Here is a 25,807-nt window from a genome sequence, read left to right as displayed (position 1 = left end):
TTGGGATATGATACCGCTCTATATTTTTAATCTCTAGAGCCTTAAGAAATGATAACAAAGAAATGTGGAAATATAGGATGTCCCCCAGTTTATGAATGTTGTTATATTTATTGTTCATATTCGTCATTGTTAGGATTAATAATTGGATTTGAAGCCAAAATCTCAAGTATTAATGAATACAACTCTACACAAATTATATTGTCTAAATATCAAGAGTTTCTCTCACTACTACAAGCTTTACCCACTTTTCCTTTTCTAACAGTTTTGAAGGCTTCACAAAAGATATGGGCCATTTACTTATTATAGTTTGAATGGATGAAGACAAGATATGTCCATCTGTATGGTAAAAAATTGAATAATTTCATTGGCTTTTAGGAATAAATGTGTGATTTAAAACAATTTATTGCAGAAAAAGGGGATGGTATCTTAAATAGAAGTAGGCTGCCGTTGTACTAACTCTGGATTATCAGACTGGCTTTGTGTTAATTAAAGCCAACTCTCAGAAGAAAATAGAAGGGTATAAGCCATACAAATTAATTATATTTGATCCTAAACAATTTGGGCTAAGTTCTGCTCTTATAGATGGAACTTTCCAATGGCTCCATGTACCTTCAACCATATCTAGCATTTTAGCAGAACCAACTCAGCAATAGGAATATTCCTGTTGGAAAGATTTTTCTCAGTGATCAGCAAGACGACTGATGCCCCATACATCAATTATCCCAGGAGGAAACGCAACATCTGTCGCTCCTCGTACAGCAACTTTAGCAACAGATGATGCACTAACAGGTGGCACAAATAGTGGTCCTATGACAGGGATTTGTGCTGCAGATTTTACATTCCGTAAGACCTGCAAACATTTATTTAATGTCAAACACGGTAGCCAATTAATTTAGCACTAGTTAAGCTTGAACAACAAATGCAGAATCAACTTAACCAAAAAGAAGTGAAGAATACCGTTTCAAGTGGGGCACCAACAATTCCCAGTGGAATCTTGAAGCTTCCAACGTAACGAGTCCCATAGATGAATCCAGGCCTTAGAATAACACCTAAAATGACAAGCAAAGAAGTGGATTTGGAAGGATCAAAGATTGAAATGTTGAACCATTTAAGAGTTTTGGGAAATCATTTAAAAAAAAGAATTATACCGAATCAGATTATTTTCATATTTAATGCACCGAGATGTAAAGGTGATAATGAATGGCCGAAAATCCCATTCCCATTTTCTATACAAGCATAACTTTAAAACCTACTTTTTCTAGACAAGCAACTTTGCATATATGCCATGGTAGATTGTATGATTCTATATCATCCCTTCAAATGAACAGAAAGTTTACCTCCGTATGGAAATCTGTCAAGTAAAGCTTTTTCAGCAGCCCTCTGTTTCAAGTTTCAACAAAGCAGATTTCAAATAAATTGAAACGCGACAATATCAAGTTCAACTCTAAGGAAAAGAATGGGAAAGAAACTAAAAAAATTCAAACTAGAATTTGTAATAGAAATTTCAATACCCATGTTGAATCTGTTGTGCTTTAAATATTTTTCAATTTGATAAGTCAAATTAGTTATCTGTTGCCATAAATTAAATATTGAATTCAAAGAGAAATACCACATCTTTGTTGACAAAAGCCTATACGAAAAACTACAGCCATACCCTCTCAAGGATTTATGATGTCACTACCAGATCATCTAAGAGGATTTTGAGCAAAGAGAATACTGACATGCAGAGTAAAAAAATGTACTTGGCACTTAACCTTAGAAGTTTCAATGTGAATTCTTAAAAAACCATGATTTCAAAGAACAATCCAAGCAGATACTTATAACTAAGGCCTATGTCCAATCTAAAGTTCCACGCTTTCTTTCAAGATGTTCAGTTTGGTGCTATGTTACCAGATGTGCCTTCCCTTTTAGATATAAGATTAAAAATGATTTTTAATGTAATGGTCTAGTTAGCACACCAATTTAGACTATGAGATACACCTTATGGAAGAAAGTAGACCCTTTCACCTCACCTTAAGTATATGTTGCTGAATTTTGTACCACTTTGTTCCAACCTCATCACCAAGCTTGAGAATAAGCTAGGCGACACTAAATACCATTTCTATTATGGATTCAGCCTAGATATGTATTTGAATACAGATACCATCATGAGCTGCACTAGATATGGCTGTTAAGGAATACAAGCTACAACCAATCAAAGTTTTACAGACAAGAAAAAATACAGAAATTCTTATACACTAAAATGACATCTTGCTTGGCCATTACCTTTAGAATTTAATCCAAATTTTTCAAACAATCTGGAACATATATCTGTGCAACCTAGTCCTTGAGCACACATTGACAAGCATTTAATCAACCAGTGATATGCGTATTTTTTCAAGCAATTCATACCCCTTCTATCAACATATATAAATGTTCCCAAAACATTAACTCTGGGAAGATCCACATGGTGCAAACCCAAAGAATGTGACAATGAATCCTCTCTCTCATTCTGAGGTGGCAATCATGGTTAGGTGCACTACAAGTTTTTATTTGTGCTCATCTTCTTACTGGAAATTGATTTCTTTCTACGTTTTAAAATTAACCCTCAGTTTTTCATTAGCATTTTGTTATCAGCAAGACATTCTTAAAACCACTAAGATTTGTTCTGCAGCAAGTGCCTGACACAACTGCAAGGAAATGCAAAAAAACAAAGAATATGTTGAAATTAAGAAAAAAATAAACTCAGGTATAGGCCATTTGGTATATCATTTTTCTGTCTTGTTTGTTAATAACAGAATCTACAACAGCTTTTTCCTTGTTCATAATCAAGAAGCCTACTTTACTATTCATTGTTCACATCCTTCAAAAAAGTTGGAAGAAAGGGCATGAGGAGTTCGTTAGAAATATTGCATCATAGGATGCATAAAATAATCATTTGTTAGGTTTGTCCTAGTTTGTTAAATATATTAGTGGTACCAATGTGTTTGTACTGAGCTGTTTTACTTAATATATTTAGGAAAGTTGTTTGGGGAGTTTCCTATAAAATAGGATATGTGAATCCTATAAATATGTGATGTATTTTATCAAAAAATATGAAGCATGTATTATTTTATATTTAATTTTTTGCATTTTCTTTTGTCTCTACTCAAATTTATTTAAAGAGTTGCCCCTAGATGGAATGGGTGTCATTTGTTTTTCTCTTTTGGACAGTGAACCACAGAGACACCACAAAGATGATGGAGATGCCTAGACGGCCAGAGGGCTCCCAGGATTCCTCTAACCATCCTGGCAATGCCCAGGCCTCTCCTGGGGCCAACAGGCCCAAAAAAGTGAAAAAATTAAAAAAAAAACATAATTTTTTGTTGGAACCAGTGCCCAAGGCCGAACCCTAATGGCCAATGGACCCCACAAATGCCTCCCAAAACCTATAAAACGCCCCATAACCTTCTTTTTTAGTCACAAATTCATTTCAACAGCAAGTTTGAAGAGAAGCAAAGGAGTGAGAGTGAAGTGTTGCAGATGCAAGGGGGGTGAAAAGGAGCAAGAAGAAAAGGAAAAGAAAGCATTCTACACCAATTTGGAAGAATTTTTCAAGCGTAAGGTAGGATTCTATGACTGTTTTATGAAAAAAATAATTATTTTTTTAATACTTCATATTCATATTTTAATTTTATTCAAAATTTCATAGATATGGCTGCCAGTGCACATTCAATGTTCATATTGTTATCAAGATTCAACATTGAAATTTGAAAATTTAAAAATAAAAAAATAATATTCATAGATATGGCTGTCAATTTTTTTAACTTAAATTTACTGTTCTACAAATTGAAATTAATTGTTTAAACTTTATATCTTCAAATCTATTGTTTTTTATTTTATCAAACTAGGATGAAACTTTTGTGTATCCTCTGCTTATACGCTTCATGTGTTTAAAGTAAGAAAAACAAAAGTGAAATCCTTGTTTGACAAAAATTAAGAACACGGATTTTTTTCTTGTGCATTCTCTGCTTCTATGCTTCATGCAATCTGAAGTAAGAAAAACAAAAAGAAAATCTGTATCTTAATCCTTTGCATTATGCTACATGCATAGTCTGAATTTTAATTTTAAAATTATAAACTTATAAATTCTAAATTGTTTATTGCAGTGTCAAAATGAGTTCTCATGGCATGAATAAGGATGAGATTGAGAGTGAAAGTACCGAATCTGATTATGCACCTAAGGATGAGGTTGAGAGGGGTGACCATGATGGTGAAACCCAAACCACCATTTTGTGGCTAATGTAGCTGCAAGCATAAATTGCCCCTCCACATTATTGGCAGATTTTACTAAGGGTCCCTTTGATCCTAGGTCTCCTAAGCAATTTGCAACAAAGTTACGAAGTAAGCCTCAGACATCTAGGGGCACAAGGTTGTGCAAGAGCCACTTTTGTGGCCTTGAATTTCAGGGCAGCATTACTAGAGTTTATGTCACCTCCTTAATATCCAAGGAAAAGGTGTGAAGGATGTAATTTTTGGGGGACACTGGCAAACCTTAAATTTAGGGCTGAGATATGTAAGCTATGGGGTGTTAGTGGTGAAGACAATGCAATTGCACCTGTATCTACTTCTTTGTCTCATAGACCAGTGGGTCATTAGAGTCAGCTACACAGTTCTCTATTTTGCAGAGGCAAATTGCAAATATGTCAAGTTCTACTTCAAGGGTTCATGCAACAAAGGCTAGGGGGAAACACAAGTTGACAAGTGGTGCGCATAACCCAATAGCTGAAATATTCAATATGCAGATGAAGGATGATACACATGATGCCATTGACAAATTATTCTTTTCTGATGGCATTCCATTTCATGTGGCTTGATCTTCTGATTAAAAGGAGGTAATGGCGATGTTATGATGGCAGAACCATCATATGTGCCACCAAGGGAGACAAAATTGAGGGCCACAATCTTGGATAAGAACTATTCAAGATAAATATGTTAATGGAGAAAATGAAGGAATGTTAGGTGGTAAGTGGATGCAGTATAGTCATGGATGGGTGGACCGACATTAGGTGTCGTCCACTCATCAATATCATGGTTACATGTTTAGAGGGCCCATATTTTCCTAAGGAAGTTGATTGTTCAAGGCATCGCAAAGATATTGATTTTCAGTTTCAAATTCACAAGGATGCTATTGAGGAGGTTGGGCCAAAAATGTGGTCAAAGTAGTGATAGATCAGCCCATGTGTGCAAAGCAACAAGGAAATTGATTGAGGCATCTTATAGACATATTTGGTAAACTCCTTGTTGTGTGCATGCCATTAATAATGCACTCAAGGACATGAGAAAGATTGATGTAAGAACCCCCACAGGTTCTAACTGCTGATTGTGGTGTTGTTTGTTTTGGTTTTTGAAGTTTTATATTTTTTTTGAATTTTTGCAAGGGTTTAATAACAAAAAGCAATTGCACATAAACTGAATAAACTCACAAACATAAAAATTCTGAGATTTCTATTTGTATTAATGGCTGCAAATGTATATTTTATTCTCCTTTAAAGATATGAAGCCATTACATCGATTTGCATACCCAAAAAATGATGATTATCAACTGCTGGAGCTCGGTGCTGCGAAAAAGCAACCCCAAGTCTGATCAAACTCTTCAAATCAGTAATTGATGGTGTTGTGAATGATGCTGAATTCCTCTTCCAAGCCCAGCGAAGCCTTCTCAACCTTTTATTGAATTTTTGCAGCTCTTAAAACCCCAAATCGAACCACCTAGGAAATGGAGCCACTTACAGCAGTGAATGGCAGGAAATCAGCAGCACGGCTGCAAATAATATTCCACAAATGAATCTTCCCTTTGCTGATTATGAATATTTCTTCAATCTGATTCAAGAAGATTACTGAAAAGTCTGTGAATAGCTTCTCAATCTGCACACTGATGACTCCTGGATGAAGCCAACCCTACAAGCTATCCTCAGCTGGTATTTCACAACTTCAGACAACTCCAACAATGAAGAATGAATGCCCTCCAATGTCTAAATCTCTAAAAATCTTCAGGAAACCCTTGTTTCTCCACAAACTCCAAAGCTCACACTTTTCAAGAGAGAATAGTCACAAAACATAATGAATCGAACTTCTCAAAAGAAAGGTTTATAAAGTCTCCAGGAGAAGTTCGAATTTCTCCCAAAAAGGCATTTTAAAACATTTTAATGAAATATTATTTCATTAACTCCAACTTTTGAATAAATACTTTGGCTTAGGCTCACATAAATAGATTAAATAAGTGGCCCCCTTGCAATGATGACTTGACCCTCAACTTAAGTGGAATTATGAAGTTAAATTATAACTTTATAATAAGCCATTTAATGATTTAATATTAATTTGGCCACTAAAATTATAATAACTCCCAAAATACTTAACATTTTAATATGTCGTCTAAAACAGGAGTCTCTCCAATTAACTCCCCATGTGACCAAAAACACTTTCTATAAATAGTAAGTATGGCAAAAGTATAGCAAATGGAGTCCAAATGATGCCAAACGAAAGCCAATCCTACAAAACTCTGAACACTGGAGGTGATACAAGCCTCAAAAGACCCTCTAACCACCCTCATTAGCCTACAAGGGCCATTAATAGGCTAATCCAATCATAAACCATCTCATCCCAAAAATGGGACATTACAATTGATTAGATCAAAGCAGTGGTTTATGATGGTATACATGTGTAGAGGTTTATCTACAACCACTACACTTCACATGCACTCTTCAAGAACTTCTATAAGAAGAAATTTTTGAAACCTATTGAGACTAGAGATGCATCCTATTTCATTCTCTTCTAGAGAATGCTTGAGTTGCAAGAGGCATTGCAACTAATTGTTATGATGCAGAATGGAACTAGTGGCCCAAGTCCAAGACAGAGTAGGGGATGAGGGTGATGGCTATAGTGAAGAGTGATGTCATTTGGGGGATGCAAAATATATAGTTTCCATCATTACTACATTTATCTAGGTCATTAGATATGAAGATTCCAATGCACCTAGCCATGGAAAGGTGTATGAATGCATATGAATGCATTGATACTATGCTTGACCAAATAAGGGTTGTCATGTGAGAGGACCCCACATTAGCATTCTACAATGAGGACATTTAACCAATCATTCATCGGAGATGGGAGAAGCTCAACACTCCCTTGCACATGGTTGCCTATGCATTGGACCCTAAGTGGTACAAGCAAAGGAATGGTAGAGTTACACCCCATACAAGATGTTGAAACAAACACAGGGTTCTTTAGGACCATCAACAAGATTTGCCATCCTATAGAGGCTAGCATCATTCATACTGAGTGCAAAAGAATTTCCAATCTTAGGGGTTATCCTAAGGCAACGAAGATAGATATGGCAACTATGGCAAAGGAGGACCCAATTTTGTAGTGGAATTACCATGGACCAATTTCTTTGACTACCACTCAATTGCTATCTTAGTTTTCCAGTTCTTTTATTGCTAACGGGAACTGGTCTACTTATAGCTTCATCCACTCTTTGAAGAGGAATAGACTTACCTCTAGAAGAGAAGTGAATCTCGTGGCTGTACATAGTGCTTTGTGTCTCATTGACCGCAAGACACTTTTGTCCAAAGAGAATCCAGCAAGATAGTGGGATGTAGAGCTAGAGGAACTAGCACAGATTGATGAGGATGCTACAGTTACACAGATTGTGTTGGTTGGTATTAGTTTGGTGAAGATTGACCATGTAGAGTCCACTTCCAACAGTTCTAATGATGAGAAGCTTGGGGATGCTTAGAGGCCTCACTTCACTCTATTTTGTTATTTTGGCATCATTGTAATCATTATGAAATCTCGAATATAACATAAATTTCAAATTCGACATTTCAATGTTAAATTGTTAATGTTCACTTCAAACTTCAAAGTTTAGTAGTATTTAAGTTTTACTAATTTTCCAAAGTTTCATTTGTGACTCTTATACATCTTCTTATAACTATTTTTTCAAGTACTGTATGTATATTAACGCCACCACTTGTCACCCCACTCCCCCACCACTGCTCCATCAATGTCACCCCTCACCCCCCCCACCCCCAAATTTCTTATAACTATCTTTTCAAGTACTATATGTATATCAATGCCGCCACCCCACTCCCCCACCACTGCTCCATCAATGTCTCTCCCCCCTCAGCTCCGCCCCTCCATCCCCAAATCTGGGCATTTGATTCCCCTGTCCCCCATTAGGAAACTCTATGGAACTATGGTTCTAGAACTAAACCAGAAGCTTGAGCGTATTTTAATGTATCAGCTCACTCTTTTGAGCACTAGTTATCAATGCACGTGTCAAAGTTGGGTGATATCCCATCTCTCCCCTACAAGCAACCACTACATGTGATGGATTTGAGTAATAAATATTAGTAAAGTTGTGCTAGGATAGACCCGTTAGTTAGACACTTCTAAGTTTCCAAACTCATGCTTCCATCTAAATACTTAAAACCTGAATTCACTCACATGTTAGTATTCTTTAGAATTGCCATTTGTGCTTGCCTTATTCTATTCAATTCCTTTCTTTTGGCTGCCTCTATAGGTATAAAGTAATTATCTTGCCTTTGCTCAAAATCCATTTTGTGGGGAAGATTTGTTATATACAATAATTGTTGCAAATGTGATGTTGTTTGTTAGAGGCTAATAACACATGTTAGTTTATAATTGTTTGGGGTGTTTATGTTTTGTTATGTATGGGTTGCCGAGAGGTTCCCGTGGGGTAGTTGGTAGTTGGTAGGTTGTGACAGTTGGCAGCCTGACCAACTGTCGAGTCTATATAGTGTATGGATGGAACCTCGGCAAGTTAGCATTGTACTGGCATAATTGGAATGCAATAAAGATACCATAATTCTGCCATATCTGTTCCTGTAATTGTTATCTATGCTTTAATATACATGAGTGTTCTTGTTACATGAGTTGTTGGTACGTGTGGAATATCACCGTAGGGACTAAACATTTTGGCACCGTTGCCAGTACGAACCTGGAGATAACCATGGCTGCAAGCAGAAGGAATTAATGGGCCGACCATTCAACCAGCAATTGACTGTCGTAGACAGTGACACACAAGAAGAAAGAACCAAGGAAGAAGCACAAGAGGATCAGTTGACAACAGAATTGGTTGAGTTGTGGGACGTGTCGGTCACGTAGTACGTGCAGAGGGAGGCTCAGGAGAGAGTCGTCTCTGAAGGCACGGTACGTGGTGAACTCACCGTCAACACTCCTGTCTTTGATCTGCTCGAGAGCATTCCAAGGTTGCTCGCCAGAAATTTGATTGCACTTCAAGACCGAAGGGAGGAAACTACATGGGAACTCTGTTAGCAACAAGTACTGCAAAGGTATGAAGAGCGGAACCGTGAGGAAGAGGAAAGGGATACGAGCTGACGCCGTACTCCCGACAATTAATGCCCCTACAACCAAACAAAGACAGACGTACCACTACCACCGAAGGAGTAGACGAGTGAACTGTACGAAGATCCCTCCGCATAAAAGAACAGGTCGAGCGGAGACGACGGCTGAGGGAAGTTACTGACTCAAGGAGTCCACAGAGACGTAGTAGGAGTCAGAGTCATAGTCGGGAGAGACAGAGACCGTGTACGTGGAAGGAGTTGGAGGAGGTCGCTAGGAACCTACCACTTCCACACGTAGCGGAGGAGGATCTCGTCGACCAGGCCCCACACTCGACGTCGAGTGAAGACTTTGGAGCCAAGTCGCAGAGCAGTCCGTCGGAGTACTCTGAACAAGGAGAGGAGGCAGAACAAGATTTGCACTAAGAGATCGCCAATATCTTTGAAACGACATTGTTCTGCATCGGGAATTTGTCCTTGGCAGAGGAAAACAAAATAGGAGGTCCGGAGCCTAAAACTCCAGGAAGGAGGGAGGAGTACACAGGCAAAAGTAATCATGGTGTTGAGGTCGTAGGGGACGGACGTGGCGAAGGCTCAAGTGGGATTGAGAATGCAGGATAGGCACTGGTACACGAAGAGAAGAACATTTTGTCGTCGTCGTACGTGGACACTACCTACCAAGCGGTACATAGTACCACACACACTTCCTTCCAAGCACCCCTACAAAACAATCCCAGGACAAAACCAATGCAAAACATGGACAAACAGAAGCTTCCAAGGTTTGCGATTGATGGGTCAGAGGATCTCGTACGCCACACTAAGACATGTGTAACCATTTGGCAAGCAAATGGTGAGGATGATGAGGATTCATGGTTGAAGGCATTTCCCGCTACTCTTCAAGGGATTGCCATTGATTGGTATACAGATCTTGACGCCCAGCACAAGACGAGATGGTAGGACTTGAAGAAGCAGTTCGAGGCAAAATTTAAACTCCCGAGAGACGATAATGAGGTCATCGCGGAAATTTATAGCACGAAACAAGGGAAGAGCAAGAGTGTCCGAGCATACAACCGGAGGCTGAAGGAGTTGTTGAATAGAATGAAAAACCAGCCAGCCGACGAATTGAAGAAGAGATGGTTTGTGGAAGGCCTCTCACCGTCTCTCAGGAGAAAAATGAGGGTGGTCCCACCACCGTCATATGATGAAGCATACAACCGCGCGATGGATATTGAAAGTGAAAGTAAGACATCCTGAGGGAAGCGTCGAGTGAGTGATGGTGATAGTACAGATGAAGACAGCGACGGGGAGCCTAAGACCGTACAAGCACTCCGAAGGGATATGATGAGAGTAATGAAAGAATTTAAGGCTGACAAAGAAAATGGCAAGGAGGGAAAAGAACTATGGTGCACCGACTGTAAAATAGAAGGGCACACTAAGGGGAGCTGCCCTCGGAAAGCCTTCTGTGACATCTTCCAAGTAATGGCACATTCCATCAAGGAATGCCCACACAACCTGAAAGCACGGAGCACCCAAGTGCTCTTCACCCAGCCTGACCAAGTCACACCGCCAGTGACACCTCTGAAGCTGGCAGCAAACTCGGACGCCTCTCTTGGAGGGTACCGTAACAACCGGTGGGGTAACAACCAGTCCAACAATAACACGCTAAGGAGTAAAATTCAGTACGACGCAAAAGGACGGCCCATGATTCAATACCGGAAATGCAATGAATGGGATCACTTTGCGCAGGAATGTCAAAATGGAGACAGTGTGGGGACTTTGTTGTGCAAGTGGTGCGGTCCAGGGATTCACGAGGACACCGAGTGTCCAAAGCAAAAAGGGCTGAATATGCTGGAGGTAAAGGAACCGAAGGAAGATGTACTAGCAATCACAAGATTGCAAAGTAAGAAAGCCACGTACCCTGGCCCTCACACGAAGAAGGAAAGACTTTGAGAGGCCAGGGCAGACATTGAACGTGCGATGGCAAAAGAGTGGAGGGCCTCGCACCAGGCTGGCAGTACTCAACTTTGGTCGAGACCAGAAAAAACTATCATCAAGCAGATGTTACAGATCAATATACCCGTGCGGGTATCTGACCTCCTACAAACCATGTCGCAGTTGAGGATGGCCTTGACAAATGCAGTCGGTGACACCACTGCCGACCAAGAACACCGAACGGCAACAAAACCATCTAGTACGGTTTCAGTGACGGAACTTGGTAAGGATGCCATAGACCCTATGCTGCTCACAGTAAGCATTGGACGGAAACCTGACGTGGTGGAGATGGAGATAATGGGGCAGAAGCTCACTAACACCATTGTGGATGGCGGGTCTGGCATCAACGTACTACCGGAAGAAACCTAGAGGGGTCTTGGCAAGCCTACCCTCAAGCCACCAACATAACACCTTGTCGGTGCAGATCAACACGACATCAAACCCCTCAGGACTCTCATGGCACAAAAATTGGTGGTTGGAACGCAACAATTCTTTTTGGACTTCGTGGTCATTCCACTAGAAAGGAAAGCGTACGACGCCCTCCTAGGAGGGGATGGCTAATCATGGCCAAAGCCAATCATAATTGGAAAAATAATACACTCTCGATTGAGAGTGAGGGTCATAAGTATGTGATTGACCTGAGGAACCAGGCCGTCAGTGAAAAGCTTGCATCATCCGACTCCGATTTAGATGACTCAAACAGATGGGAGTGGGGTTCCGAAGGAGGCCAAGGAGGGATGGAACCCAACGAGGAAGGAGTGTTGGAACCGGACGGATGCTTTGAAGATGAAACTAGCTCATTGGCCGGACTCTTCCATTGGCAGATGGAGGACTACGAGGTATTCCAGTCAAAGTGCCACATGTTGCAGATATGCGAGATTGGAGAATCAAGTGGCAATACAGAGGAGCTATCATTCCCTCCGGAGTATGGTAGGTACCGGGAAGGGGTGGCACGGGTGGATGACACACCAACCCATCGATTTGAACGGGATAAAACTATCAAGTACGAGGAAACCAATGTGAAAAAAATCAATCTAGGCAAGGACGAGGAGCCAAAGGTGATACTCGTGGGGGAGGATTGGAACCTCGTACTGAAGGCGGCGGCTTTCAGCATATTCCTTGAGTATAAGGACGTCATTGCCTAGAGGTACAAGGACCTGAAGGGGATACCTCTGGAATTGTCCGTACACCGCATACCCCTCGTACCAGGAGCCCAACCCGTGCGGAGGAGGCCGTATAGGATGAACAAAAACTATGCTGCCAAAGTGAATGAGGAAATCAACAAAATGCTAGAGGCTGAACCAAATCCATTGTATTGGGAGATACCTAACCCCGCAGGACCCTCGGAGGTGAACGCAAAAAGGGTAACATGGTACTAGCAGTACGGAGGCCAGTACGTCGACGGGTGGTATAAGGGAATGGGACCCACTTCGTTGGTGGATAAGATACGAGATCTGGAGTACGTGGGGACATGGTGTGCAGAAGAATGCTACAGGAGGATGCCACACGTATGTATGTGGTTGCATGATTTGGAGATTAAGTTAAGGCCTCAGGTCAATCCTTCAGGAGTGAAAAGGAACATAGAGGACAAGGATGTCAACCAAGGACCAAATAAAAGATGGAAGGAAATCAAAATCAATGACAAGGGAAAAGCGAGGAAAAAATCAAGTATCCGTACGTCGAAGAGGAAGCTAAGGGAGCAAAAATCTTATTTAGAAGTGTCCAAAGAGGAGATAAGTTATCATGAAGATCAAAAAGGGAGAGCAGAACGACAAAAACGGACCCTAAGATACCTTAGTAAGTTGAAGGTACAAAAAATTGAATTTAAAAAATATTGTCGAGTGAAAATTTTAAAAAAAAATTTAGGACGGGGGTATTAAAAATTGGAAAAGAAAAGTATATGGGAAAAATGAAAAAGGCAGGGTTAGCATGTATTAAAAAATTAAAATATAAGGCAAAAGTGATGGAAGCAAACAAGGGAAAAATACATTTAAGAAAAAGAAGATTATTTTATAAAAAATTAATAAAGTATTTATGTCTAACCCCAACCCTGGAAAAAGCAAATGATTATAAAAATCCCCAAGGAGCCTATTTTTACAAACCACACAGGAGGAGTTGGATTTGCAAAGGAGGAAAATTGAGTGCAGAAAGAAGTCAAGGTATAGGATCGTATGGATCCATACAGTACGTAGCAGAGGTTGTACGGTCAACGAACTCAGAAGGATCTAACTCATTCATACAGTCGACATGTACAGACAGGGGAGGAGAAACATGCAAAGCAAAGCAGTTTAATTCGTACAACATACGACTAGCACGTATGAACGAGGGAGGTGAAGCATGCAAAGAGCACCAGTTTAATCCGTACGTCGTACAGCTAGCAGACCAGAAAATCTGTGCACAGCATCCGTACGAGCTAGAGGTCCTACCGTACGGAACACCAATTGCTCTAACATTTCACGGCGAAGAAAAGAGTAATCCATATGATCACGTATGCATACAAGCAGGTGAAGTAGGAAGACCGTATGGCCAAGAGACGTGTACCTCGTACAGACAGCAGACGTACAATCCTTTCCACTTTCGCACCTATACACGCAGGGAGCATTTGCAGGAAAGAATCGAAGGCATCTGTGCAGGAATTCGAGCCATTCGTACGGAGCTGTGAGCAGAGTTCGTACAAGTTGAAGAAGTTGTATGGTTTGGAAGTACCACGTGCTGACATAAACTTGGCAGACTGTACAGCAGGCTTGGCAGGGATATTGGTATGATGGTCCATACTAGCTGGGGGGACCACAGTCGCGCAGCAAGTTCGGACCATTATAATAACGGCCAAGGAGCAGGAAATGACAAAGGGAAAAATCAGCACAACAACCATAGTGCCACCATGATAACTACGGAGCCTGGCAGCAGCAGCAAGAAAGTGAAGATCAAGCCAAAAACACGAAAGGACCCGGAAGGAATCACTGCAGAAAATGTGGCTTTTGAGACTGTGACCGGCAATGAATCTCATACTTGGTGGGAGGAAACCCCTTCCGACCATGCGATAAAAGATTGTCTCCGGAAAGCATAGGTGGACCACGCCATCCAGATGCCAACATTCAGTATTAAGGATTTTGAACCCATGCTTTGTACTATGGTGTCCGGATACAACCGCCACGAGAGAGCCTCCATTATTCAGTTCCAGGGCTGCACAGTAAGGGTTTCCTTCAAAGCTGAGGACTTCAAGAGGGTATTTGGCATACCCGATAAGGGAGCATCTGCAACAATACCGACCAAGAAGCTCACCAAGGAGAAAAAGAAATGGTTGTTGGACTTGGTGTGCAGGGATGATTTGATGGAAGAACAATGGAAGAGTGTCTGGCTTGCAAATAATAGTAGAGGTCTGAAGCATGCTTTCATTGCACTCGGGGAGTGGAGGATGTTGATGGACTTGGTGAAAAGTTGACTCACAGGGGCCAACCGAGCATCTGATATAGCCATCTAGATGATAGGACTGATGAATGGCATCAAGTGTGGTAAGGTTTATAACTGGGGGCAGCTCTTATATGAGAGGATTCATGATTTCCTCAACCTAGAGCATAAAACATTCTATATGTGCCACCATGCCATTAGTCTGTTTCTAGATGCAATACGTACACAACTACCTTCAGAGAAGTGGGGTACTTTTGAACCACGCGGTAGGGTGGAACCCAACAAACCATCCATGTACTATTATGTTCACCTAGACACCCTTGGAGATACCGTACAGCCAACGAAGAGGAGGAAGTTGGACGTAGTAGTAGAGGTGGAAGAAGATAGCGGCATGGAAGACTCAGATGAGTAAGTGAAGGAAACAGAGGAACAAGAGAGTGGAGATGAAGGATTCCGCATGGCACCTCACAATGCCGGAGAGGAAGAAGAAGAAGCAAAGTCACAGCAACAGGAAGGGGAGGAAGAAAAGCAGCCGAAGCATGGAGGGTTGCGAGCACGATGGAGAAGCACTCAAGGGAAATTTACACCCCCCAAATTACCTCCTTTCGCGCACCTGGTACCTAAGGAAGCACTCATAGTGGCTAGCCCGATAGGCGACATGAGACCAGTAGGAGTGTTGTTCAGGAAAGTCGACGAAGGGGAGCCTCCAACACAAAGACGGGTGTTGCTACCTCAGATAGGCCTGGCCATACTAGAACCACAAGTCGTACCAACAACAACAAACCGTACGAGTCGAGACTTAGGCGGCAGAGTAGTGGTGGACCGTATGGTGGCAGGGATGGACGTGCAACATGCAAGGGAAGTGAACACCATGGGCAGTGATGAGAGCCAGGAGGTGATCGTACAAGAGGTAGTCGTACAGGAGGTAGGTACTAGTACAACATGTACTAGTACGAAGGAAGTGACCGTAGCGGTTGTGGGCCGCACGACATCCCCAGAAGGGAAGGAGCCCGTGGACATATTGATGGCAGACACGGAAGGAGGCGATGACCAGGAGGAGTTGGCGGTGTTGGGCACACTGGTTGACGATGATATAGATGCATCTTTGGACGGGTGGCTCGGGCAATTTGCACTTGCATCTCACCTCCCCACTTCGCCTTCACCCCATGACATGGCAGTTGGCCAAGGCAAGACACAGCATAGTGCCGCTTCTATCATAGATCAGGTTCAGGACGAGATGATGTTCGTAGAGGAGCAAGACAGGGAGACTGGGGGAAGTGGACATGATTATAAAATCATTGATGTAGAGGATAGCGGGTCTAGAGGACCATTGGCAGGGCTACATATTACACCGCCAAACCCTAGAGATCCAGCAATTCAGCGGTTCCTTGGGGAGTTACAGGGGATATCAGACATAGCTCGAGGTATGGCACAGTTGGATGGACAGATGGATGGCAGCAACTCAGCTGACGCTAAGAAGCTATTGCACTTCATGGCTTTGGGGTGTGAGGAGGAGTTTGCACGCCACTTTCAGCAGCAGGGGTGGCCCGACAATGGTACATCGGAGATGGCCCAGGAGTGGAAGCACATGGAACTAGTGGAGGGAATTGGCACCTTGCAAGCCACCTTGCGCAATATGGACGGGTTGTTCCGAGATGTCTACTTGCAAATGAGACAAAGTAAGATGGCCACTTATGACGCTCGTTGCAACAGGCAGGAGGCGGAGTCGCAGGCACTTGCAACGAAGGTAGCTGACCTGACTCTGCAGGTGGAGTAGAAGGACAAGAAATTGTTGGAGGTTGCACACATGGTCAAGAAGGCACGCGAGCGACAATTGACTGCTAAGAAGAACCTCTGGCTCCACACAAGACGACAGCCTTCTTCTTCAGCCACGACAGGGATGCCTCCTCTCCCTCATATGTCTTAGTGTCTTTTGTTTTGTCGTTCCAGCTTCTGTTTATATTAGTCATCTGGAAGACGACTACTTTTTGGGGGGGGCTGATGTTAGGGGCTAATAACACATATTAATTTATAGTTGTTTGGGGTGTTTATGTTTTGTTATGTATGGCTTGCCGAGAGGTTCCCGTGGGGTAGTTGGTAGTTGGTAGTTGGTAGGTTGTGACGGTTGGCAGCCTGGCCAACTACCGGGTCTATATAGTGTATGGATGGAACCTCAACAAGTTAGCATTGTACTTGCATAATTGGAATGCAATAAAGATACCATAATTTTGCCATATTTGTTCCTGTAATTGTTATCTACGCTTTAATATACATGAGTGTTCTTGTTACATGAATTGTTGGTACATGTGGAATATCTCTGTTTATCCGTGACTTTACCAACCTCACCATAGGGACTAAACATTGTTGATTGTGATTGGTTGTCATTGATGTCAACATAAAGGTTGTTGTTAATGTCAGCACATAGTTTCAGTGTTGGTGATTCGGAAGATGTGTTCCCAAAATCCTTGGTGCTCTGGATGGTGCCTCAGTTGATATTCAACATGGTTTGATTAAGTTAATGGTGATCAGGATTTCTATGTTTTTCAGATAAGGCAGTAATCGATTATATTCACGTGTATCTTGGTTCCATTCTTATTTTTGTTGTATTGGGCAATGATTTTTAGGTCCGGATTAAGTATGGAATTTGAGGATGAGCAACGCCATTAGTGTAGCGTGTGAGTAATGGTTAGGGTCCAGAATTTGTAATGGATGTAACATGTTGATCTGACCGATGATACGTGTTGTGGTATGGTCTACTTCTCATTCTTTCCCACCACCAGAATGTTTAGTGTTGACCTATTTTAGATGTTTGTCTTGGCCAACTTACAAGATTATGTTTCCCGAAGACAGTATATATATGAGAATGATCTGGATGAGTTAGTATGGAAAAAGTGCGGCATTGTTATTGAAGATATGCGAGATTGAAAACGAAAGATCTGATTGTTGGAGATGTGTGAAAGTGTGTTGGTATTGAGGCACCAGAAGCAATCCGGTTTTGAAAATTGTGATATAGTGGTGGATTCTTTCTTTCTCTCTCTCTTTCTTTGGCAGTGAGCCTTTTTCTAGGCAGTAAGCATTTTGGCAGTGAGCCACCCCTTGTAAAAATCACCTTAACCGGTGTTTTATATTGAGAACTAACATTCTCTATGGTTTTTCCCTTAGTGAGTTTTCCACGTCATATCTGGTGTTCATTGTGTGAACTGTTGTATGTCTATGTTTTTCATGCTATATTTGTCTTAGTTAATTCTTATGGTTACTTCGGATGCGTAAATAGAAGTAATTGTTTAAGTTATCAACTGATTCACCCCCCTCCCTCTCAGTTGCCTGGATATTCAACACTTGGTTTCAGAGCTTTAGTTCCTTGGAGAAAAGCTTAATCGCTTGAGGTAGATCCTAATCCGATGGCACATAAATTGACTATTCCTATCTTTAGAGGATCTGACTATAGTTTCTGGAAAGTGATGATGAGAGGCTACCTGATCTCTTTGGGATACAATACTTGGAAAGCAATGGAAACTAAGTATATTCAACCAGCAAATGGTATTACCGCTCCAGATGAGATTCAAGCTTATGAAGAGAATGAAAAGGCAGGGTATGCTATCTTTAGTGCTTTATCAAAGACTGAATTGACAAAAGGTTATTTCATTAAATACTGCTTATGAGGTTTGGGAAAAGCTGAGAGATATCTATGAAGGAAATGACGGAGTTAAACCATCAATGAAGTGAACAGCTAAGCGTAGATGAGAACTTGAAAATGGAAAAAGGAGAAGACATAACTAGCTATTTCCAGAAGGTTGATAGTGCAATGAATGAAATCAGAGAACTTGGCGGCACCTTGAAAGATGAAGACATAATTGAAAAAATTCTAATGTCCCTACCAAAAAGCTACAATGACAAGATCTCGGCTATTGAAGAAACCTATGATCCGAAGAAGTTTACCAGAGAGTAGCTTTATGGTACTCTATTAGCATTTGAGATAAGGAAGTTTGGAAAAGACAAAGCTAAGACTAAATCTGCCTTTAAAGCCTCTAAGGAAGATCCGGAAGATGAAAGTTCAGATGAGATGGAAGCAAACTTTGTGAGGAAACTGAAGAAAGGCACCGGCAAATACAAAGGTATGTTACCTCTTATAAATGATTTAGATGTGGAAAGATTGGTCATAATGCTACTAGGTGTTTGGAAAAAGGTTCAGGACAAAAGACTCGAGAAGGTAAAGGAAAATTTAATGAGAGAGCCTATTGTGTCAAAGATGATGCTAGTATTTCAGATGATGAATCAAATTATGAAGATGGTGATTGCTTGTTTTTGGTAGAAAGAGATGTACCTAAGATTGATATTCCTAAGACTGCTGATACTGCTTTACATGCTAGAAGAAATAGAAATGAATGGTTGATTGATAGTGGATGTTCATATCATATGACTAGTGATAAAAATAAGTTAGTGAAACTTGAAAAGTATGATGGTGGTTTTGTTAGGTTCGGAGATGATCAAACAACACAAATTGTGGGAATTGGTTCTATATCTTTTGATGGAAAGCATATACTAACAATGTTTACTATGTGAATGGTTTGCATCATAATCTTTTGAGTGTTGGACATATGTGCGAAAATGGTTACAATGTTGTTTTTCAGGATGATGGTTGTGAGATCTGAAAGGGATCCAGAATTGTTATTGCAACAGGAAAAAGGACTGGTGGAAACATGTATCTGCTAGGAGGATCTACAAAGCATTGCTTGTTATCTTAGATCAATGACAACTCGATATGGCACTGAAGGATGTGTCATATCAATTTAGACAACTTGGTAAAGATTAGTTCATCAAGTGCAGTGAGAGATTTGTTGAGGCCAACCAAACTGAATAACAACATTTGCAGAGAATGTCAAGTTGGAAAGTAGAAGAAAGGAACATACAGAGGAAAGGAGCACTCATCCACTGGATTGTTGGATTTAGTGCACACAAACCTATGCGGTCTGACCAGAAGGAGTATACAAGGTGAGAAGTATTTCATGTTGTTGAATGATGATTATTCTAGAATGTCATGGATTGCATTTCTAAGAGAGAAGTCAGAAGCATTAGAAAAATTCAAAATATTCAAGGCTAAAGTTGAAAATGAAGTTGATAGAAAGATTAAGTGTTTGAGATCTGATAGAGGAGGAGAATTTACTTCTAATGAGTTTAACAACTTTTGTAAGAAACATGGTATTAGAAGTCAGTCGTCTGACCCTAGGACCCCTTAGCAGAATGGTGTAGTGGAAAGGATGAACCGAACAATTCAAGAGGTAACTAGAACAATGATCAAAGGAGCAGAACTCCTGGAAGTCTATTGGAGAGAAGCAATTCACACTACAGTCTACACTCTTAACAAAATTCTATACCAAAAAAGACATGGAAAGACATCAAATGAACTATGGCATGGTAGAACTCCGACAGTGAAATATTTCAAGATATTTGGAAGCAAGTGCTATATCCAGAGAGATGAAGATAATCTTGGAAAATTTGACAGCAGAGCAGATGAAGGTATATTCCTAGGATACTCTACAAGGAGCAAGGCATACCGGTGTTACAAAAAAAGGATGAACAAGATTGTTGAAAGTGCAAATATGGAGGTTGATAAAGACATTTCTAATGAATCTGATAAATTGGCAAGATATGAGTCTGATGAATCAGCTGACATAAAAAGGGAAGAGAAAATCAAAGAAGGAGAAGAAGAAAAAGAAACTTAGGAAGCTTTGGCTTCTACATCTAAGACCCCAAGATATGTTCAGAAGAATCATTCAATGGATCAAATTATTGGAGATAAGAACAAAGGAATTATTACAAGAAACAAAGCAACTCAAGAACAAGTTCTATTATGTTTACTTTCAGAGATGGAATTGAAAACAGCAGAAGAAGCTTGCAATGATCAAAATTGGATAAAGGAAATGAAAGAAGAGCTGAATCAAAATGAGAAGAATCGGAAATGGGAAATAGCTAACAGACCGACAGGATAAAAATGTGATTGGAACAAAATGGGTATTCTGAAACAAGCTGGATAAAGATGGAAAAATTGTGAGAAATAAAGCAAGGTTGGTTTGCAAAGGTTATACACAGATTGAAGGCATTGATTTTCAGGAGACATCCCCCGATTGCTCGGATGGAGGCAATTAGGATGTTTCTTGCTTTTGTAGCTTTTAAGGATTTCAAGGATTATCAAATGGATGTGAAATTAGCATTTTTGAATGGAGAGTTGAAAGAGGAAGTTTAAATTGAACAACCAGAAGGATTCAAGTCGAAAGATGATCTGAACATTGTGTGCAAATTGAAGAAGGCCTTTGTATGGACTGAAACAAGCTCCTAAAGCTTGGAATGGAAGGCTAGATAAGTACTTGATTGATCAAGGTTTTCATAAGGGATCATCTGACATAAATTTATACTTCAAAACAGATTTAGGTAAAATCTTAATTGTTGTAGTATATGTTGATGACATAATATTAGGATGAAATGAAGGTATGTGTAGAAAATTTGCTAATGAGATGCAAAAAGAATTTGAGATGTCCATGATTGGTGAGTTAAATTTATTTCTTGGTTTGCAAGTAAATCAAAATGACAAAGGAATTTTCATTTCTAAGTCCAAATACATTAAGGAATTGTTGAAGAACTTTGGGTTGTAGAACTCCAAATTGGTATGTACACCTATGACCACTGTGCAAATTGACAAAAGATGATAAGTGTCCTAAAGTTGATGCAAGTCACTACAGATCAATGATTGGAGGATTGCTATATTTGATTGCTACCAGACCGAATATCATGTATGCAGTGTGTTTGGTGACTAGATTTCAGCAAGAACCAAAAGAATCACATGTTGTGGCAATAAAAGGAATTTTCAGATATCTAAAAGGAACAAAAGAGTTTGGCTTGTGGTATCCTAGAAATTCAAATTTCACTTTGATAGCTTATACTAATGCAGATTGGGTCGGAAGTGTTGATCACAGGAAAAGTACAAGAGGAGCATTCTTTCTTGGCTCCCAGTTGGTTGCTTGTTCAAATAAGAAGCAGGATTCTATTTCTTTATCTATAGCTGAAGCAAAATATATTGCAGCATCTTCATGTTGCACACAGATTCTATGGATGAAGCAAACTTTGAAGGATATTGGTGTAACATTCTGTTGTGACGTTTTCACACATCGCACCATTGCAAATGGGGACCCATGTTTTTTGCTTTTTAGGGTTTGTTTTCTAGGTCTTTTAGGGTTTTGTCAGTTAGCCTTTGCATTTTGAGTGTCGCCCAGGTGATCACATGGATAAGCAAGTCCGACTTGAGTGATGTCCTGATCTTGAAATTTGGCTAAGTCTGAAAGTCCTGATCCTGGAATTTGGCTAAGTCTGGAATGTCCTGATCCTGAATTTGACTAAGTCTGGAAACTGAAAAACCTCCAAAAACTAGATTTTGCAATATAACTCCTGGAGGCCTGAAACCACTCTCAAACATCCTGAAAGTATATATGGAATATAACTTAAAGTATAAGAAAGAAGAAACATAGAAGGAAATGTCACTTATACTTGTCCTGATAGAGAGTTCGAAAAGTCAAATTTCGCTCCTGACCTTCACTGAGGGTCCAGAGCGAAAAGCACTCATGTCCCTCTCCAAAGGTCCAAGGCGAATCGCTCCTGTCCCTCACCAAGGGTCCAGAGCGAAAAGGCTTAGTGGAGTCATTCCTGACCTTGTTTGGACAAATTGAGACATCAAAGGCATGATGGAGGACAAAATGAACGTGATAGAGCATCCAGACTTGATTAAGGACGATGAAATGATGGAGTATTTGTCTAGAAAGGTAAATTCGCTCCTGTCCCTCACCAAGGGACCAGAGCGATTTTATTCATATACACATTTTTAGACCTTGTTTGGACTCGAACTTTTATTCATGGCGTGTAAAGAGATGATATTTTCCTCAGCGAAGGAAATTTGAAGTGAAAAGTAAAAAGATTTGGCCCTGAGAGCAAAAATCGCTCCTGTCCCTCACTGAAGGACCGGAGCTTGAATTCCAATTTCGCATTATCCTTGCAAGATTTAAGTGGTTTCCCGATTTGAGGAGGTCAAGGGAAGTATGTTTTGCCCGTTGAATATAACTTAAGTACGCCACAATGAAGAAAATCGGCCTAAGTAACAAAATCGCTCCTGTCCCTCTCCAAGGGACCAAGGTGATTGGTTAGGGCGCTCTTGTCCCTCTCCAAGGGACCAGAGCGATTTTCCCTCAAGGCAAGTTTTTGGCAAAAGGAAAGCAAGTTTCGCGTTTGAGGTGGATGGAGGAAGACACAATCGATCCGTTGAAGATAATTTTCGAAGCTAGCAAAGGACGAATTGGCTTGTAATTGCAAAAGTGCTCCCGTCCCTCACTGAAGGACCGGAGCTTGAATTTCAAATTTGCACTATTCTTGCAGGATCAAGACAATTTTATGATTTGAAGAGACCAAGGAAAACATGATTTATCCATTGAATATAATTTGGAAGGCTAACAAAGGACGGATAAGCTTGGATTTGCAAAATAGCTCCTGTCCCTCACCAAGGGACCAGGGCAAAAATGGTTTTAAAGTGCACTCATTTCAAAGATCGAATAAATTGAACTCGAAATTCTAAGTAAAAATGCCATCTTGGACGTCAAAAATGAGGTCTTGGACGTAAAAAACAAGAAGTGTGAGGTCTAGAATGAGATCGCTCCTGTCCCTCACCAAGGGACCAGAGCGATCTTGTTAATAGCCATTATTTTTCATGATTGGGCGCCAAATATCCTTCAAATTACATTAAATGCTAGATTCGATAAAACCTTGAAATATTTTTGGCATTTAATAAAAGCGCATGGTATTTAATAATTAATTTTGAGCCTAAAAAAATCGAATTTTTTAATTATAAAGGCATTTAAAATTAATTATTATTATTTTAAAAAATAAAATAAAATTGGAGCGCTTGGGGTATTATTTAATGTTTTTATCAAGTCGGCCTCTTCTTTTATTAATTTTTATTTATCTTTTGGCCTATTTTTCCAAGTCGGCCCATGGAAATAAAATGGTGAGCACTCTATATATTTGAGGCATGTTTTTCATTATTCAAATCATTCACTCATCATTTCAAGTGCGATTTGGAAGAGCAATTTGAAGGAGCGAATTTCTACCAGGAGTGGAGACTAAGAAGGGCGAAATTCATATTGAAGGCTATGCGAGAGGCGAATTTCTTGCTACATTTGAAGGCGAATTTCCAGATCTTGAAGAAGCTAGCTAATGGAGGCGCAATTTTATCCAAGGGAGAGCTTTGATCTACACTTTGCCTAGCAAAATTCTTCTTTTTTTTTACATCATTTCTTAGAGTTAATTCTCAAGAGGAGGTATGGCAAAATCATCTTGACACCCTTATTCAAGGTTTGAATTTTTAGACATTTTTTTGGAAAAATCTAAGTATTGCGTAGTTAATTAGGAAATGATAATTCAAAGATTTATCATAAAGTTTCCTAATTAAAATCTTGAATCTTCCTTTTAAAGTTTAATTTTTAGATTTCAAGATATATTACTAATTTTGAAATGTTGTGTAGGTATCAAGATGGCGACTCCAAAGCCCGGAAGATCTACAAGTCGGAAGACTCTCCTCAAGGAAAATCAAGCCAGATCAAGGACGATCAAGCAAGGACAAGGACAACCTTCTTCGATCCAGCCTAGCATCAACAAGGGCGACCTCCTCCAGCCTAGCATCGACAAGGACGGCCTTCTTTGGACTAACGTCATCAAGGGCGACTTCTCCAACCAGTATTCCAAAGCGAGGTACAACAATCATCTTGCACATCAAGGACACCAGAAGTTAGAACAAGGGTTCGTTGAAGAAGCAGATAGTTCCAGATGAATTAATTAAAGCTAGCTTCTCAACAACATCAAGTTGAATATTTACCAAGTTACAAGTGTCAGACAAGGTGGCATCCTAGTCATCACTTCTCCAGTCAGTGTGGTCCACCTCAGCATTTCCAGATTCAATGTACCTAACTCATGGAAGGTGGCACAAACTTCGATGTACCTACCCCGGCTATCCATTGGTTGATTTTTCCAGAGAGGACATGTGTCCAAGCAATACAATTATTTCATTGGTCGAGCATTAAATGTTATGTAATGGTTGTAACAAACCCTAATTAGGGTTTTCATTGTTGAATCTTGGCCATTGATCTCGAATTGATCTAAGCCATCAAATTGTATTAAGGGCACTATATAAGCCCTGGCATTTCATTTGTAAAGGTAATTAGATAGTAAGAAAATAGTTGGAAGCAGTTAGAAGACAGATAGAGAGTAGTTAGAAGGTGATTAGCTAGTAGATAGAATAGCAATTAGAGTAGAGTAGAGAGAGAAGGCAAAGATTGTTGCCAAGATGTTGTTGTAAGAGACTTGTAAAACTTCATTGAAGAAATGGTGAAATTTATGGGTCGATTCGACAATTTGCATGGTCTTTATACTTCTCATATTTGATTTCATGTTATTAGATGAGTGGAAGAAATGTGCTTGATTGATGGTGAAATTCGTATATCCATACTACTAGCAGTTTGTTGATTGCAGACTTGCCTTGCGTAGTCAACTGGAATCATTCAGCTTAAGCTTAACTTCAATTGTCGCTTCTTCATTGATATGCATCAACCTGATGGTGTCTATGCCTGCAGTGATGATTTGAACATCATAAAGCTTTCCTTCGAAGATCGCACTAGCCTTGTGGAGATGGTCCTGGGATGTCGAAACAAGACTTAGTTAGAATTTCATCAAAGATCAATCATTGCTCCTACATTCTTAGTGTTAGGATTAGATCCTTTCCTTGCCCTCATCTTTTTTCCTTTTTTTTTCAAGTCAAAGCCAATAAGATCTTGTGTTCCAGCAATATTAAAAGCAAATCAGAAGTTCAGGCATCAAATGTAAGTCCCCTTGTGATTCCAGCAAATCATATCATACCACAGAGAGCTTATCCACACGTAGAGACCCTACATACAAGAACCTTGGAGTCATCCTGATTGATCCTTTTTCGCGATATCTTCAGCAATCAGAGGCTTTATTCAAGAGAGGATAAG

General features: G+C 40.2%; 1 protein-coding gene across 2 annotated transcripts in view; it reads right to left on the bottom strand.

Annotated features, from left to right (window-relative positions):
• Positions 1 to 329: 329 nt before the first annotated feature.
• The window catches only part of LOC131041792 (uncharacterized protein At1g32220, chloroplastic), a 150,195-nt gene continuing 124,717 nt past the window's right edge, over positions 330 to 25,807 (bottom strand). For both annotated transcript variants that reach the window (XM_057975002.2, XM_057975003.2), the window contains exons 8-10: positions 1,338 to 1,380; positions 958 to 1,049; positions 330 to 850 (exon numbers count right to left, since the gene is read on the bottom strand). In XM_057975002.2, coding sequence (XP_057830985.2) covers positions 680 to 850; positions 958 to 1,049; positions 1,338 to 1,380 — 306 coding nt within the window. In that variant the 3' untranslated portion in view covers positions 330 to 679. The remainder of the gene's footprint in view (positions 851 to 957; positions 1,050 to 1,337; positions 1,381 to 25,807) is intronic.

Source organism: Cryptomeria japonica, chromosome 3, assembly GCF_030272615.1.
Source record: "Cryptomeria japonica chromosome 3, Sugi_1.0, whole genome shotgun sequence".
Taxonomy (NCBI): Eukaryota; Viridiplantae; Streptophyta; class Pinopsida; order Cupressales; family Cupressaceae; genus Cryptomeria; species Cryptomeria japonica.
Note: the sequence above shows the minus strand (reverse complement) of the source record. Positions and strands in the feature narration are given on the sequence as shown.